Genomic DNA, 16,761 nt, shown 5'->3' with positions numbered 1-16,761 from the left:
CAGCCAGGCTTCCCTTCCGGAGGCTCCCTCCTTGCCTTCCCTCCTATAGGCATAGGCCTGAAAGCCAGGGACGCGGGGGACTGCAGAAGGCTGGTGGAGGGGGGAAGGGGGGCAGTGAAGGGCGGGGGGGGGCGAGACAGGCCAGATGTTCTTGGAATGGACACGGGGGTGATTGATACGGACTGGAATTTGAAGGGGGAACATTCCCCACGTGCCTTGGGCTCTGGGTGGAAAATGGGCTGCTTTTTTTCATAGGTGGGGGGGTGTCCTCCCTGTCCTGCCAAGCTCCTGTGAAAGGGCTGCCTCAGCCCTGCCCAGTCCCCACACCTGTCCAATGGCCTTAACCCCTGCCTTCCCAGAGTGTCAGGCTTTGAGGTGCCCCCCTTCTAGCTGGGGTCCCTCTGTGGGATGACAGCGGGGACAAGCGACGGCCGGCGTACCGGTCCCGGGGCCCCGCCATTCTGCTGCCCCCAGCAGCACACCCTCTCTGGCAGCGCCCCCAACCCACAGATGCCCCTGGGGTGGCTGCCCCCCACTTCCCACATTGCCCAGTTGTGAATGGGTGATCCAGTTCCCGCCAGTGCCTTGGTGCTGGGTAGGGTTCAGTGTTTGTCTTCAAGGATCTAGGCTTCCACAGCCCGGAGAGGGAGGCTTTTCGTGAAAATTCTCTTCGAGGAAAACGAAAGGAGACCCCTGACCCCCAGCCACCGTGCAGGCCTGCCCCCCATCTCTTCCCCCCACTTTCTTCTCCTCTTCCCCAGCCCTTCTGCTCTCCCGCATTACCAGAACAAAATTGGGTTCGCTCTCGTTTGGGGGCTGGGGAAGGCCCGGACGGCGCTCGCGGAGCGCCGGGGCGAGCAGGGGGTGGCCGCCGGGGGTGCTCCCGGGCCCCCAAACCGAGCCGGGGACGAGCCTGCCCGCGGCGGCGGCCCGGCCGCGGCTTCGCCTAGGCTCGCAGCGCGGGAGCGCGTGGGGCGCGGCGGCGGCGGGGAGCCCGCGGGCCTCCTCGCAGGCGGCCGAGCGGGGAGCCCGGAGCCCCGCGAGCGCCGGGGGAGCAGCGCCCCATCGCTCCCCCGCGGCTCTCGGGTTTCTCCCTTCCACCCCGACGCCCGCCCGGCCGGGCTTCTGCACGGAAGCGCTCTCAGGGGCGAGGAGGCAAAAGCGGGAGAAGCCGTGTGCCAGGCGGGGTGGAGGGCGCCCCTGGGAGTCCCGCGCACCGGCCCCGGAGCCGCCGCCGCCGCCGCGCAACCCGCGCTCGCGTCCCCCGGGGAGGGCGCCACTGCTCCGCGCGAGTCCCGGGGGCGGCGGATCCCCAGCGGCGGGTGCTTCCCCGGGCCCCGGAGCTCAACCTCTCAAACGCAGCCCTCCATTCCCAGGGTCCCAACCCACCCAGCACCTTCCCCGCTCCTCCGGATCGCAGACATTATATTTTCTGGTCTCTTCCAAATTTAAGCCTTGCTCAGGTCCCCCCAGTACATTCAACATTTCTCCAGGTCACAAGGGTTTTTTTGTTTTGTTTTGTTTTGGGGTTTTTTGGACATTAATTTTGGGGATCTGAAAACGCATAACCCCCACTGGCTTTCCCAGGTTTATACTAGTGGCCTGGGTCCCCGAACTCATTGGGTGTTTTCTCCCAGGCTCTTCACAATTTTCTATACCCCCCAGCCCCACCCCCAGGTTCTGCAGAGTTACACAGTGGCAAACCCTATTCAGGAAGATTTAAACATTAACCCTGGGTCCTGTGGTCAGGCTGACCAATTCGCCTGGCTCCCCAGAATGTGCACAGTGTTTTTCTGGCATTTAGGCATCATTCCCAAACAAGTGGAGCTCTCTTCCTGTGTCCCCGTAATTTTGGACGACAGGGGCTCCCAAGCTTACCATCCCTGTTCTGGGCCCCCCACACTGAAGCCCTGTTCCCCTGGTTCACTAGAGTTCGGGGCATTATCTGCTGAGTTCCACAAATGTATTGGCCTCACTCTGGGTTCCCTAAATTTTCCACAAAGAATCTTAGGCGCCCCCCACCTCCGCAACACACTAAGCCATTTCCCCGGGACCCTCAGAGTCTGAACGTTGCTTCCCATACCTCCACCGAAATGTAGGCATTACACCCAAAGCACGCCGATCCCCTTTCTGAATCATAAACAGTCTGCGCTCTGATCTCCTGAGTTCCACAAAATTGAGGGGATGATTTCTGGTCCCCAAAACGCATTGATTTCTGGTCCCCCTCCCAATTTTTTTTTTTTTTTTTTTTTTTTTTTTTTTTGGTGGTCCATGAAGATACGGGGTGTTCATTTCCGGGGATCTCCAAGCTTCCTTGCCACTTATCAGGTTCCTTAAAATTTAAGACACTGTTACCCAGGCCCCGAAAGCACACGGAGCAATTATCCAAGGTGTGCTCAATTGTGATCGTGGAACAGGCAGATTCCCCCAAATCACAAACCTCCCAGGTCCCCCTGGGTCAAACCACGCACAAAACAAACTCTTTCACAGAGCCTATATCTTGTTAGACCAAGCTCTTTTGAGTGTCCCAGTAACCAAATATTCTGAATATTTTCTCCGCCTCATAACACTCTGAATATTAAAAAATTCCCTGGGCCCCACGAGCTTACTGACAAGAATCCAGGTTTTCTAAAACTCAGAACTGATCCCAAATCCCAGGCCAACCAACACTGGACCCTTTCCTCTATTTGGACACGCTGGGCTCTCAACATTAGGCATTGCCCTCCAGGCCCCCCAAACACATTCAATGTTACACTTCTGTCACAGAAAGGCACCGATTTCTTGGGCTCCAAAGCATCCCGCGCACCCACTGAGTCACCCCAAATTTAGTCGACATTTTCTGAGTCTCCCAGACACTGCAAACCCCCTGTAGATAACCAGCTTCAGGCACTGATTCTTCAGGCCCCACCATTTAGGAACTCTGAATCCTTTCCCCCTAAAACTTAGATATTGACCCTCAATTCTCCTGAGGACTTTGAAGAACTTCTTTGGATCCCCAGATTCAAAAATGATTTTTCTGGGGCCTCCAGATTGAGGTACTGCCTGCCAACCCTCCAAAATAAACTGAGATTGTTTTCCCCCCTCCACAAAAGAATTGAACATTTTTGGAACATTGATTTATGGGTCCCCTGACTTTATGATCCTTGCCCCGAGTCCCCCCTAAATTTAGGCAATTTTCCACAGGCCTCCAAAGTGAAATTGCCCAGATACCGAAAAATATCCCCGGGTCCTGGAAATCCCAGGTATTACAGGCCGCGTCCTACAAGCTTCCTTGCTACTAACCAGGTTCCCTGAAATTTAGGTACCAATCTCTATTGAACAATTTTCATGGATCCCCCAAACTTGGGCCTCGTCTTACTAGGGTTCCCCAAATTCAGACAGTGCCCAGGAAAATATTTTTTTCCTGTTCACCAAAAATAAACTAATTGAAACCAATGTAAAAATTAAGATATAAAAGGACATTGATTTTCTGCATTCTCCAAATGTCCTGATCACACCCCAGGTTGCCCCGAATTTAGATCGTGTTTCTTGATTCTCTAAAGGACATTGAAAACTTTCTCAAAAGCCATAGCAATTATGGAAGTTACTTTCCTTGGGTGCTGCAAGCGTCCAGGCCACTAACTTGAATTTCTAAGTTGTGGAAATTAATCTCCACTCTTCTCCACCGCATAGACAGTTTGCCTAGATCCCCAAAATGTGTCCATTGTTTTTCTTCCCCCAGTTTTAGACAGTACGCCTCTGGGGTTCTCCCAAGTTTCACGCTGAGCATTTTCCTCGGGTCATCCCCAAACCTACTTCCCCACAAAGTGGGACCTCCCACAAGCTTGCTGACCCAGAAGCTGGGGTCCCCACATTTTAGACGCGGCTCCCTTGTCCCCCAGTTGCAGGGAGAAATCCCCCCGGTCCTCAGACTCGGACTCTTTTTCTGGAGTCTCGAATTTAGTCGTGAATCGCAGTTCCCCACACCGACGCAACCTCCCTTGGGTCCCCACTTCGGGACACTCGTTTTCTCGCCCGCAAATCAGGCGGCTCTGACTTGCGTTCCCGGCCTTTGGGCATTGTTCCCGGCCCCGCCGCGGTCTCTGCAGCTTCCCCAATCCCGCGTACCACGGGCACTGGTTCTGGGCCTCTCTGCGTCTCCTACGAAGTCCCCGGAGCTCCTCGGAGTTGGAAACTTTCTCTTGTGCTCCCCAAACACACTTGGCCCGGCAGCGTGTCCTCCAGGACGTAGGCAGTGCTTCTCCCGCGTCCAGGAAAACGACTGGGCATTGCCCCCAGTTTCCCCCAAATTTGGGCATTGTCCCCGGGTCTTCCAACGGACTGGGCGTTGCCCCCGGACACTGGGGACTGCCCCCGGGGTCTCGCTCACCTTCAGCGCGTCCACAGCCCGTTGCAGAGCGCTCGCTCTCTGCCTCGGCTCCTAGCGCGCCCGCGGACGCAGCCTCCGGCCTCCGGCCTCCAGCCTCGCGGTGAGCTCCCCGCCGCCTCGCGTCCCGGCCCGGCTCCCAAACCCACCCGCCGCCGTCCCGTCGTCCCGAGCGGCTGCCGGGGACACCGGCGCGGGGCGCGGGAGCCTGCGGCGGGCTAGCCCCTCAGCGGCCGCGCTCGCTAGGCCAGGCGCCCTGAAACCCGCGCCGCTTTCGTTTGCTCTCTGCAAAGATCACGGTCGTGGGGAAAGCGCCTCGGCGGCCCCCCAGCGGGGCAGGCAGGGCGCAGGGTAGGAGGGACGCGGAGGACAGGCGCACCCGGCTCGGGCGGCGCGGCGCCTCCAGCCGCCGGGCGGAGGACTCCGGGAGGAGCGCGCCGAGCGCGGGCGACGTGATTGATGGCGGAGCGAGGGGGCGAATCGGGCGCGGGCTTCCGCCGCCGGCGGCCCCTTCCCCTCGGAGGGGCGCTGGCGGCCGGGGCTCCTGGGGCCGGGCGGGGCGCGGGGGCTCGTGCGTGGTTTTGACTTGGTAAAAATCACAACGACTTCTTACATCGTCCAAACTCTCCAGGAGATGGTTTCCCCAGACCCCCAAATTATTGTGGTGGCCCCTGGGGCTGAACCCGAGTCTACGCAAGTCCAACGCACAGAGGACGGGGGAACTATTATCCGGATATTTTGGGTGGGCCCCAAAGGCGAGCTGCTTAGATGCACCCCGGTGAGCCCGGTCATGCAGGTAGGATTTGAGCGATGTTTCCCGCCCTGCTCGTCTCTCTCCCGGCAGGCGCAGGCCGGGCCGGCCCCATGCCTGGGCCAGATTCGGTCCTGGCCCGGCCGGCCCTCCCCACGTACCGCACCTGGCGGCCGCCGAGGCTACTCCCCGGTTCCCGCGCGGCACCGGGGGGCGCTCGGGCTCCGGCTGCGGCTCGAGGTGCTGCGCCTGCTCGGGCAGGTGGCGGCTGCGCGCCCCGCCCGCGCCCAGGGACTCCCCACTTCCCCTGCACATCCCAGCGGCACTCGGGGACCCCCGACACAGTGTCGAGCCACCTGCGCCCACATTCCGACAGGGCACCCTCGCCGCGTAACCCCCTGGCCGGGCGCGGGGACCCGGCCGTCTCTAGGGCGTGTGACACCGCCCACCCTGGTCGCCCCGCGTCCCCCGTGCACTAATGCGGGGACCTTGGCACCCCGGAACCTAAGACGGGGCCCCCAAACACTTTAGAATGGCGATTCTGGATTTCTTTCGAACTCTGCCGATCCCTGCCCCCAATCCAATCTCGCCCCCGCGCACCCCACAGTCCCCCCCCCCCGACCGCCGCCCCCCGGGACCCCAAGCCCGCCCCCCGCCCTTGGCTCGAGTTGCGAGGGCGGTCCGGGGGCGGGGCGAGGGCCCCGCGGGCGCCCATTGGCGCGGGCGCACGGCCAGCGGGGCCCGAGCGGGCGCCGAGCCGCGGGGTGGCGCGGCTATAAGAGCCGGGCGTTGGCGCCCGGAGTTCGCCTGCTCTCCGGCGGAGCTGCGTGAGGCCAGGCCGGCCCCCGGCCCCCCCCTTCCGGCCGCCCCCGCCTCCTGGCCCACGCCCGCCCGCGCTCGGCCCGCCAGCGCCTCCACCCGGCTGGCGGCCCCGCGTCGACGCCGTCCGCCGCCACGCTGCTGACTCCCATCTCGGGCGCCGTCGGCGGGGTCGCGCTCCGCCGGCCTGCGGATCCCCCGCCGCCTCCTCCTCATCTACCTCAACGCCCGTCCCGCTTCGCCCGAGGAGGCGGTCCCCCCCGCAGGCAGTCCGGCTCGCAGGCCGCCGGCGTTGTCATCCCCCGCGCTCCCTCCCGGCCCTCCCCGGCGCGCAGCCCGGCCGCTCCCCCTCCTCGCTGCGTCCCGAGCGGCCCCGGCGCCGCCACCGCCGCCCCCCCGAGGCCCGGGCTCGCGACGGCCGAGGGCTCCGTCGGCCCAAACCGAGCTGGGCGCCCGCGGCCCGGGTGACGCCTCCGCTCCGCCCCCCTCAGCACCTTCCCCGGCCCCCGACGTTGCGCCCTTTCCTCGCTTCTCTGCGCTCCCCGTCCCCTCTCCGGCCTCTGGTCCCGGCCCCCTCTCTTCTTCCGCAGCCTTCCCTTTGCTCCCTCCCGCCCCCCCCCCCCCCAGCTCCTTGCCTCCAACTCCCTCCCCTTCCACGCCCGCCCTCTCGCCTTCGCCGTCCCAAAGTGGATTAATTATACGCTTTCTGTTTCTCTCTCCGCTGTTCTCTCCCGCTGTGCGCCTGCCCGTCTCTCACTGTCCTCTCTCTCTCTCTCGCCCTCTCTTCGGCCCCCCCTTTTCACGTTCACTCTGTCTCTCTCACTATCTCTGCCCCTCTCTATCCTTGATACAACAGCTGACCTCATTTCCCGATACCCTTTCCCCCCCTAAAAGTACAACATCTGGCCCGCCCCAGCCCGCAGACAGCCCGTCCTTCCCAAACAATCAGACGAGTTTCCCACCCCCCCAAAAAAGCCATCCCCCCGTTCTGCCCCGTCGCACATTCGGCCCCCGCGACTCGGCCAGAGCGGCGCTGGCAGAGGAGTGCCCGGCAGGAGGGCCAACGCCCGCTGTTCGGTTTGCAATACGCAGCAGGGAGGTGGGCGGCCCCTGCGCCGGCTTCCAGGTAAGCTGCGTGCGGGCCGGGCCGGGCCGGGCCGGGCCGGGCCGGGCCGGGCGGGGCGGCTGGGCCCGGGGCAGACGGGGTGGGGGGCTGTCGGTCACGTTCCGCGTCGCGAACCCCGCGCTCTGCTCTGTGCCGCGGAGGAGGGGGCGAGGGGTGGGGGGGGCGGGGGTGGGGACTTGGGAAGCGCCAAGGGAGGTGTGAGCTGTCTGCAAGGCGACTTCCTGGTCGTTTTGCGGGTGCAGGGGGTGTCGCTGGAAGTTTGTGATTTGTGCCGCGGGGGCGGGGGCGGGGGGCAGTGCAACGAGGACGGGCGCAAGTCTCAGAAACCCACCCTGGTATGTTGACTCCGTGCCAGCAAGACCGAGAGAGGAAAACTGGGTGGGCGGGGCCAGGATGGAGCGAGGGGGGCCGAGTTGGCAAAAGAGTCCTGCCAGACACCGCATTCGCAGCGCACCCCCCTACAGCCTCCCTTTCCCTGTCCCCAACATTGCCAACCAGGACTCTGGAGAGAGGGCCTGGTCCAGGGCTCCAAAGGGCAGCAGTGGACAACCCAGAGAGGGTAACTGCCCCTGCCCCAGTGGGCAGATGGAAGTTTCCATACGAGGAGGTGGAAAGCAGCCCCCCTCCCTGCACCCCCCGCCCCCGTTTCCCGGTGCCAAGATGGGCTGGGGGTGCAGGATGAGCCCCCCCGCCCCCCGTTCTTTGCTAAGAGATGGTGGGGAAGGCGGTTGGGGGTGCCGCAGAGAAGGGAACGGCTGGAAGGAGGGAGGGGGCGGGAGCACAGGGGGCGGGGGGAGTGGTCAGCAGGGAGAGGGGTGGGGGTAGGGTGGAGCCGCGGCTGGGAGGAGCCGGCTCCGACATAAAAGCTGAGGCACTGACCAGCCTGCAAACTGGACATTAGCTTCTCCTCTGAGGCAGCCTTCCAGCCTCCTCCTCCCTCATCCTCCTCCTCCAGCCCCAGCGAGCCTCCTGTCCAGCTGCAGGTAACCAGGGCTGTTGAGCGAGGACCCCGCCGCCCTCCCGCTCCGGCCTCAGCCCCTTGGCCCCTGCCCGCGGCCTCCCACTCAGCCCCTTCATCCCTCCTCTCTGCCTCTGCCCTCTCGCCCCTGCCCTCCCTCCTCTGCCCGCTTGCTCACCTGGCCCGCACAGCTGCATGCCCCTCGTCTAGTCTTCTGCTCTGTGCTGGTGCCCTGGACTGGACCCCACACTAAGTGGCTGGGCTTGCAGAAGGATGGGGCTGCCGCTCGGACGGCACCGAGTCCCTAGCTGGACAAATTTGTTCTTAGAATTTGGAGGGGGGGGGGGGCGGCACTGGGGTGTCGGGAGACAGGCTGGGGTCTGGTGCAGGGAGGGGGTGAGCTGAGCCAGGCGGCGGTCTCCATCTTCCATGGAGCTGGCCCTGCTCGTCAGGAGCTTGAGCGAGACTGTGCTTCCTCCTCAGCCCCTCATTTCCTACACGATTTATTGCATCAAAATTCCCCTGGGCCCAGCATGCAGCAGCCTTGCTCCAGGCTGGCAAGGGGCGTGCTGCTCGGTGCCTCTGTGCTCACTGGGTGCACAGCCTAAGAGGGACACACGTGGGCAGCTCCACCCAGGCCCTTACTAGGGTAGCCTGCGGGTACCACGGGGCTCAGGGGCACCCGGCCGTGACTGTCCCCCCAGAAGGGGCTGGTACCTGGGCCTGCAGAGGGCAGGCTGGGGCTGCCTGCCTGGGGAGCTTCCACCTTTTGGAGGGGCAGGGGTGGCTTGCTGTGTCTCAAGAGGAGTCAAGGTCCCTTTCAAGCCCCCTGACTCCTTAGGGGACCCGGTTAACCCTTGCCCCAGGTCTGCAGCCACAAAGCCTTGCGAGGGGGGTGTGTCTTGAGATGTGCCTCTCCTTCTAGATGGTGCCCTGAGGGACCTGGGGTCTGGCCTCTAGGTGGCCTGACCTGTTCTCCCCAGCTCCTGGGGTGGGGTTGGGTACCCCAAATGGGGAGAGGGTCTGGTGGTCCTGGAGGGACTTTGAGGTCCCTGGCCCTGGGTAGTGTGATGCGAGGCCTGGAAAGGAGGCTTTTGGCTTTTATGTGTGTTTGGGGTGCCCAGGGCAGACTGGAGTCGAGGGACTAAGTGATGTAGGAGAAGGAGGCTCCTGGGAGCGTGGCTGGCACCGCCGTGCTGACCGTCGGACCCTCGACCCAGGCTTTGCTCAGCCTCAGACTGAGAGGGTGGGAAAGGCGGTGCGGGAAGGAGAAGGGTGGTGCTGGCCCAGCAGAAGCCCCCTGTTGCTTTGGGAGGGAGGCTGGTCCTCCTGGCACCCTTGCTTAGCTGGTCCTCTGGGATGCACATGTTCTGTGCTGGGGTGGGGCCGTCTGCCATCTTGGCTGGCGCTGGGAGGCCCGAGGAGTGGCCGCTGCCCTGTACCGGCCCCGCCCCCATGACATCATAGGATGGAGGCCAGGTCCAGTGTCCAGCACTGGCCCCTGCAGCTCTGGGTGTGGCTGAGCCCCTGCATTAATAACGATGGGGACAGTGATCCCCACGTGAAATTACTGACTAGCACTTGGTGCCCCTCAAAGATGTGCCCCACACACAGTCCTTCACGTGGGGCAGTTCTGCATCCTGCCTGCCTCAGCAGTGAAAGCTCCTGTTCTTCTGTAATTAAAACAGTTAAGATTAAGGAGAAAGCCATGCTTTAAAACTGTAAAACTGGACTTTAAATTAGGAGATGGCTGGGCTTAGTGGCCCCAAAGGGAGCAGGCAGGCCCTCGTCCCCTTGCTGGGCCAGCATTTTGGGACGCCCTGGCTGGCGGGCGGCGGGAGAGGCCTGCACCTGGGCGTGGTGGGCGGCGGGCTCACGCCTCTTGTCTCCGCCCGCAGACACCAATGGGGATCAGAGTGGGAAAGTCGATGCTGGTGCTGCTCGCCTTCTTGGCCTTCGCCTCGTGCTGCTATGCTGCTTACCGCCCCAGTGAGACTCTGTGCGGCGGGGAGCTGGTGGACACCCTCCAGTTTGTCTGCGGGGACCGCGGCTTCTACTTCAGTAAGTAGCTCAGCGGGGCAAGGGCGGAGGGGTGTACACAGCTGGTGCTCGATAGATGCTGGAGTCCTCCTTACCGCACGTCAGACACCTCTGCAGGTCCTTCAGCCCACCTGGCCTGGGGGTCGGGCCCAGGGAGGCCCCTTGGAGATGAATGAGCCCGGGGCCCTTGCTCTGAGCCTTTTGAGAGCGCAGTCACGTCCTTGCAGTCCACATTTATTAGGCACTTACGGTGTGCCTGGGCAGTGCCCGCACTCCCTGATTTCTTGCAACGTGACTCAAGGTGGGAGGGAGAGTGGACGGTGGTATCTACAGGGGGACCGGACCTTAGGTGGCAGGTGCGGGTGGGGTGCAGAGCGGGCTGGAGGCCGGACTTCTGGGCGGGGTGACCCAGGCCCCCGCAGGGAGGCAGCCCTTCCCCTCCTGCTTCTCCCTGACCTGCCCACGGGCAGGGCTGCGGGCACTGGTTTCCCCGCACGTTTTGCCCACATCTTGGCAATGGGCAGATACCCGTGGATGGTTAGCTTTTAAATGGAATCAAACGGGTTGAAAACCAATAAGAATAAAAGCACACGTTGCTGGTGGCGTGAGTGTGCATGCCCCACGTGCTGGGGGACGCTCGGCTCCGTCCACAGGAGGGGACCGCCGGGGCCCCCAGGCCTGGGTGGGGTCCGCACCCGAGGGACAGGGCACAGTGCAGGCTGCCCGTCTGCCGGCCCGAGTGGTTTGGCTGTTCCTCGCTCTCTAATTCCCGACCTGCGGGAGCTGGCTGGGCACACAGAGACCTCGGCTCTCCCTCGCCCCTGCGCCCTGTGTGGCAGGGCGGGTCCCCCGTTGGAGGTGACCTCTCCTTCGGGGTGTGGGCTCTTGCCCTCACGTCCCAGCAATCTGGGCCTCAGTTTCTTTAACTGTAGGACAGGTCAGGGGAGTTCCGGAGAGTGTCCATCTGTATAACGGGAGAAACTGGGGAGCAGTTTCTTGACCCTCAAGGGGGGAGGGAGTGTGTGCTCCCCCTGGGCTCGGCCAGACACCACTCAGGGCTGGGTGTGGGTGGGGACATGGCCGGGACAAGTAGGCAATGGCCGTAAGACTCATCATAACCAGCCCATCACCCACCACAAGTCACCTTCTTCTGCAGCCTTTACTTACCCACCCTCTGAAATGGGCCGAAAATGCCCATCTTGGCATGTCAAAGCTTCTCTTTAAAAAGCATTCCTGCTTCTTGACGCTTCTGAGGCCCCTGCCTGCCCTGGCTTCTCCTGTGGCCTCTGTCTCCTGCCACATTTGGGGGCAGGAGATGGCACCGTACGGTCTGGTGCTGACTGGCCCTTGCCCGGGGAGTGGCCCCCTGGCACCAGGTTTCCCTGAAAGGAGGGCCGGGCTGAGCCCCCAACCCTTTCGACCCTGCACCTGGACCCCTTACTAGGGGCTCCTCTTCCTCCCCCCACCGACGGCGGAAGGCAGGCCGGGAGCTTTTCCTTGCAGCTGAGTCTGGAGCCTGTGCGTGGAGGAGAGGGGGAGGACGGGAAGAAAGGAGGGCGTGGTTTTTGCAGGTCCTCACTCCTCTCCTCCCGTCTTCTCCTTCTTCCTCCCATTCCTACCTGTCTCCGCGGCGTCTCTAGGGCCGCAGGCACCCAGGCTCCTGGTTGGTTCGGGGATGGCACTTGGGTCCCAGTCGGCCTTTGGGTCAGGACCCTGGGATCCCAGGATGTGGGGCCGGGCCCCGTGCATTTTCCAAACAGCCCCTGGTGGTGGACCAGGAGGCCGTGCCCACCTTTACATACGACGAGGGAGGCACCGAGAGGCCAGGGGGCTGGTCCTGGAGCGCGCTCACCCCGCTGTCCCTTCTCTCCTTTCTGGGGCCCCTACGCGCCCCCCCTCTCGCTTTCTTCCTCCCCTCCAGGCCGAGGCTGGCTGTCCCTGCAAGGTGACCGGCATCCTGTCCCAAGGGCAGGGGCGGGGGGCTGGCTGGAGGAACCCTGGGGAGACCCCTGGGGCGCTGGTGCTGACGTGCCCTTTCCTTCCTCCTGTGGGACTTCCAGGCAGGCCGGCAAGCCGCGTGAACCGCCGCAGCCGTGGCATCGTGGAAGAGTGCTGCTTCCGCAGCTGCGACCTGGCCCTGCTGGAGACCTACTGCGCCACCCCCGCCAAGTCCGAGAGGGACGTGTCGACCCCTCCGACCGTGCTTCCGGTAAGGCGGCCCCCCCAGCTCGGGCCCGTGGACGGCCCCCCAGCTCTGGGCCCGTGGGCGGCCCCCCAGCTCTGGGCCCGTGGGCGGCCCGGCCCCTGTGAGGGGAACCGGGGTCTCCGGGACCCTCCCCTCCCTCTGAAGCCCCTCGGGGCTGTTACCTCTAAGCCAGGGGACCAGGGCACGGCAGCTCCTTAGCTGGAAGCGCGGCTAGGGAGTCCTTTACGTGTTTGCCACGTGCCCCCACCCCACCCCCTGTGGTGGCGTTGGCCAGAAGCTGGGGGAGTTACTGACCTGTCACACATCGGGCACAATGCAAGGTTTAGGGACAGCCCCCAGCAGGTTGCCCAGATGTCCCCCCGGGGCCTGGGTGGCTTGGGGGCAGGGGCTGGGGGCCTGGCACCCCTTGACCGGCCCTTCCCCTCTCAGGACAACTTCCCCAGATACCCCGTGGGCAAATTCTTCCAATATGACACCTGGAAGCAGTCCGCCCAACGCCTGCGCAGGGGTCTGCCTGCCCTCCTGCGAGCCCGCCGGGGTCGCACGCTCGCCAAGGAGCTGGAGGTGTTCAGAGAGGCCAAGCGTCACCGTCCCCTGATCGCCCTGCCCACCCAGGACCCCGCCGCCCACGGGGGCGCCTCTCTTGAGGCATCCGGCCATCGGAAGTGAGCCAAATTGTCGTAATTCTGCAAAGTGGCACCATCCACTCGTGACCTCCTCTTGACCGGGACCTTTCCATCAGGTCCCACCTCTAAAACCTCTGTACCGTCCTGTCTGCGGGCTCCCCCGACCTGGCCCCCATGCCCCAACCTCCCCACGTCAGGCTGGTCTCTCCTTGGCCCCCTCCATCGGGCTAAGGGAATCACAACAAAATCTTTAAAAACGTACAAAACCAATTGGCTTTAGCTCCCTCTCCCAAATTACCACCCCCAAATTACCCCCAAATTACACAACCAAAATTGCAATCACAAACGTGTCGGCCCCCTTGAAACGAATTGGCTTCTTAGCAACACCGGAAAAGCTAACTAGCTTTCCAGAAAACCCTAAAAAAAAAATCAATGAGCTGAAAAAAAAATACTAAAAATAAATTGGCTTCAAAACAATTGGCAAAATAAAAGAATCTGGCCCCCACCCTTCCTTCTCGTTCCTTTCGGACCTGGACTTCAATTGGCTGTGAGCTGACCATCCAAGAGAAAGGAAGGCACCAAATTTGCAGGTAGGCTTGTCACTGCTTGCCAGCCATCTCCCTCCTTCACCAAACCCTCGCTGGGCTCTGGCAATGTGACACCAAAGACCCAAACCCGTTCCTCCCCCTAGTTTCCATCACTGAGACCGCTGTGGAGCAGTGGGGGGGCCCAGCAAGACCCGAGGAGCGGTGCACGGAACAGAAAACCCGAATTCGCGCAGATAAAACTTAATGGGCATAAACGCCCACACACTCCAAAATCTTACGTCTGAATTCTCACCTTTGAAAGCACACGCACCCACACGCAACCCTGCACGCTCACACACACACACACCCCCTCACACACACTCATCCACACAAGCTCACACACATCCACAACCCTCACGTGCATCCATACACGCACACACACCCAGATATGTGGGATACCCAAACCCAGCATTGTGCGGATGAGACCGCATTCCATCCCAAATTCTTCTCTAAGCTGACCTGCAAAGAGGTTTTCACGTCCTGTGCTCCCCTCCGGTCCCCTGGGACGCGCCCTAGGGTGGGAGGGTGTGTGTCCCAGGCTCAGGCGCGGGTGGTTCCATCTTTCCGAGATGAGGAAGATCCCCCCTCCTTCTCGGCACCCGTCCTGACCCCACGGCACCTGCAGTGAGAGTCCCGATGCCCTCAGACCCCACTGGCATCCAGGCACCTACTATCGTGCCGAGCGAGGAACGGGTTTGGCCGGACTGGAGATGGCTGTGGCCAAGCAAGACATGCCCCACCGCGTCGCCTGACCCCCTAGGTGTGCTCCTGTGAGATCTGGGGACCGCCCCCCAGCACACCTAGGGGTCATCTTTGCCAGCCTTCTGGGGGAGCCTGTCAGAAATGAGGGCCCCCTGGAGGCTGGCAAGGGTGACGGGGAGTGTGGGAAGTCTGGAGGTTGGTGGGGTGGGTGGGGGGGCATTGGGGGCTGGGGGGGGATGCTCTGGGGTAGGAAGTGGTTCAGCAAGGGTTTGGACAAAATGGTCAGGAGGAAGGATTGACGAGGAGACGTGCAGAATTACAGATCGAATCAGGAACCCAAATTGACGCCAATTGATCTATTTCCCCCCTTTAATTGGCTTCTCCTGGGGCTTTTTTCCTTTTTTTTTTTTTTTTTTTTTATCCCTCCTTAGCTTTTTACGCGCTCATGTACCAAATTAAACTTACTCCCGTCCCCGTGTAACAGGGGGGCAGTGACCAAGGACAAGGAACGCATGAAGCCAACCACCTGTCACCCGCGGCGCCCGCCGCCGTCCTGCCCCCCGCCATTTATCACCCTTGGTTTGATTTTCGCCTGTCCCTGTCGCTTGGGTTGAGTGGAGAGTGGAGCCTCCGTGGGGCTGCTGGCCACTGTGCCCCCCGAGAGGTCAGGGGAATGGAGACGGCCGCTGCCTGGCCTGGCCCCCGGGGACGGTGGCTGGTCCCCGGGGGTCCTGAGGGGCGGAGGAGGGGGCAGGGAGGCGTCTCTTCAGGTGTCAGGAAGGTGCTCGGAGGCCACCAAGGTGGGGCCCCCGGCTGGCCCAGCCGGCCGGGGGGGAAGGGGCTACAGATGCTTGAGCAAGGGGCTCCATCGGGCGGGAGCAGGTGGCCACCTTCCGCGCACCTGGGGAGCCCTCCCCGTACCCCTCGGTGACAGCTTGCCCGCCTCCTCAGTGCCCTGTCTGGGCCCCAGGAAGCTCGGAGCTCCGCAGGGCTTCCTGGTGACCAGGTGGGGTGATGCCGGGCAGTAGGAGAGGTCCGGAGGGCACGAGCCCCGCAGAGCAGGAGGGCTGCGAGTGTGTCCGACAGCTGGGGTCGCTTGGGCCCCGAGGCCCTCGGGTCTGGCGGTACTGAGCCAGCCACCATCTCAGCGCCTAGGGCTGCGGCAGGGATCCGGGCGGCTGGGAGGTTTACCTCACCCCCGCCTCTGCCCCCAGTGCAGCCCCCCTGCACGGCAGCCTGACTAGCAATCTAGAGGCCCGAAGCTTCTGGGCCCCGGTGACGGGGCTGGCACGACCCAGGGGGCGGTCCGTGACAGCCCACCCAAGACACAGAGGGTCCCCCGGCCAGCGCCCGGGGAGTGGGCCATTTGGACCATTGGACAGAAGCCCAAAGAGCTAAATTGTCTTAATCGGAGAAGCCAGACAGATTGGCCTGAGATCCAAATCGTCTTCGAGGCACCCCAAATTATCTGCCCACTCAGCCAGATGCCACCCACCCAGGGTTCCGTTTGCCTCGATCGGGTGGGGGCTCTGGGGGCGTCTGCCGAGGCTCCTCTGTGTCCCCCAGTGAGCAGCTCTCTGTGGGTCATCACCATCCCGACCCGGGCCCCTTCCGACCTCCATGCCCTGGTTGTGGCCCTCCATCGTGTCTCTTCCCCGAGTCCCCGCAGCTGTCTTCAGCGGGACCCCCTCTTGGGTCTCTACGCCATCATCTGAGGACCCCCACGCGCAGAACACCGAGTGTCACCTACCGCCCAGTCCATCCCGCGGCCGTGTTCGCCTCCACTCGCCCCTAACATGCTATTTCTGACAGAATCCACAGCTTGGGTTTTGTCTTTAACTTTTAACGCTCGCAATCCCAATAAAGCATTTAAATTTATTTTCTTCTGAGTCCTCTGCTTTTTTCACTTGGGTACCTGGTGGAGGGAGGGAGGGGAGGTCTGAGCCCTGGGGAGGGGGCAGGGGAGGTGGGAAGGGGGGGCAGGAAGACCCTGGAGCTGGGGACCCCTCCTCTGGGCCCCTGTGGGATTCAATATACAGGTTCAACAGTAGACTAGATAAAGCAGAAGAAAACAATCTGGGAACTCAAAGACAGGGCAGCAGAATCCATTCGATCAGAGAAGCAAGAGGAAGAAAAAAAATAGAGAAAAGGTGAAGGTGGGTGTACAGGACTCACGGGACAGCGATGGGGTGCAGGGGGGACAGCCCGAAGGCCCGCGGCTCTCAGCAGTGGTGCCGCCACGGTCGTGGATCTCGGGAGGCTCTGGGACCATCTCGAACCAAATCCTCAAAGACAGGGCTCCAGGCGACGGGAGGGGTCCCGGGGGGCTTTTCCAAGAGCCCACGGACGAGGACTAAAATGCCGACGCTGTCTGTCAACCCCAGGGGATTTTCCCAGCCCCGGGGGACGGGGGGAAGGGCGTGGGCCAGGTTCTGAAAGGTTCCGGAAACTGTAGCTGTTGCCACAGATAGGGACCCAGGGCTCCCTGTCACCTGTGTGCCCACCTGCACACGCAGATGGGCTCCCCGTGCCCCCAAGATGGAGGCCGCATCAGAGGGCATTGGAAACCCCCTCCCCCGC

General features: G+C 62.7%; 1 protein-coding gene across 1 annotated transcript; it reads left to right on the top strand.

The window, feature by feature from the left end:
- Positions 1–5,000: 5,000 nt before the first annotated feature.
- IGF2 (insulin like growth factor 2) lies at positions 5,001–14,210 on the top strand (the record flags this gene model as incomplete). Its single annotated transcript, XM_079708774.1, has 4 exons — positions 5,001–5,162; positions 9,919–10,081; positions 12,121–12,269; positions 12,696–14,210. 4 exons carry the CDS (start codon positions 5,001–5,003, stop codon positions 12,933–12,935), a joined length of 714 nt encoding a protein of 237 aa, XP_079564900.1. The 3' UTR covers positions 12,936–14,210.
- Between the last annotated feature and the right edge of the window lie 2,551 nt (positions 14,211–16,761).

The sequence above is a fragment of the Hyperoodon ampullatus genome, assembly GCF_949752795.1.
Source record: "Hyperoodon ampullatus genome assembly, chromosome: 7".
Lineage (NCBI taxonomy): Eukaryota > Metazoa > Chordata > Mammalia > Artiodactyla > Ziphiidae > Hyperoodon > Hyperoodon ampullatus.
Note: the sequence above shows the minus strand (reverse complement) of the source record. Positions and strands in the feature narration are given on the sequence as shown.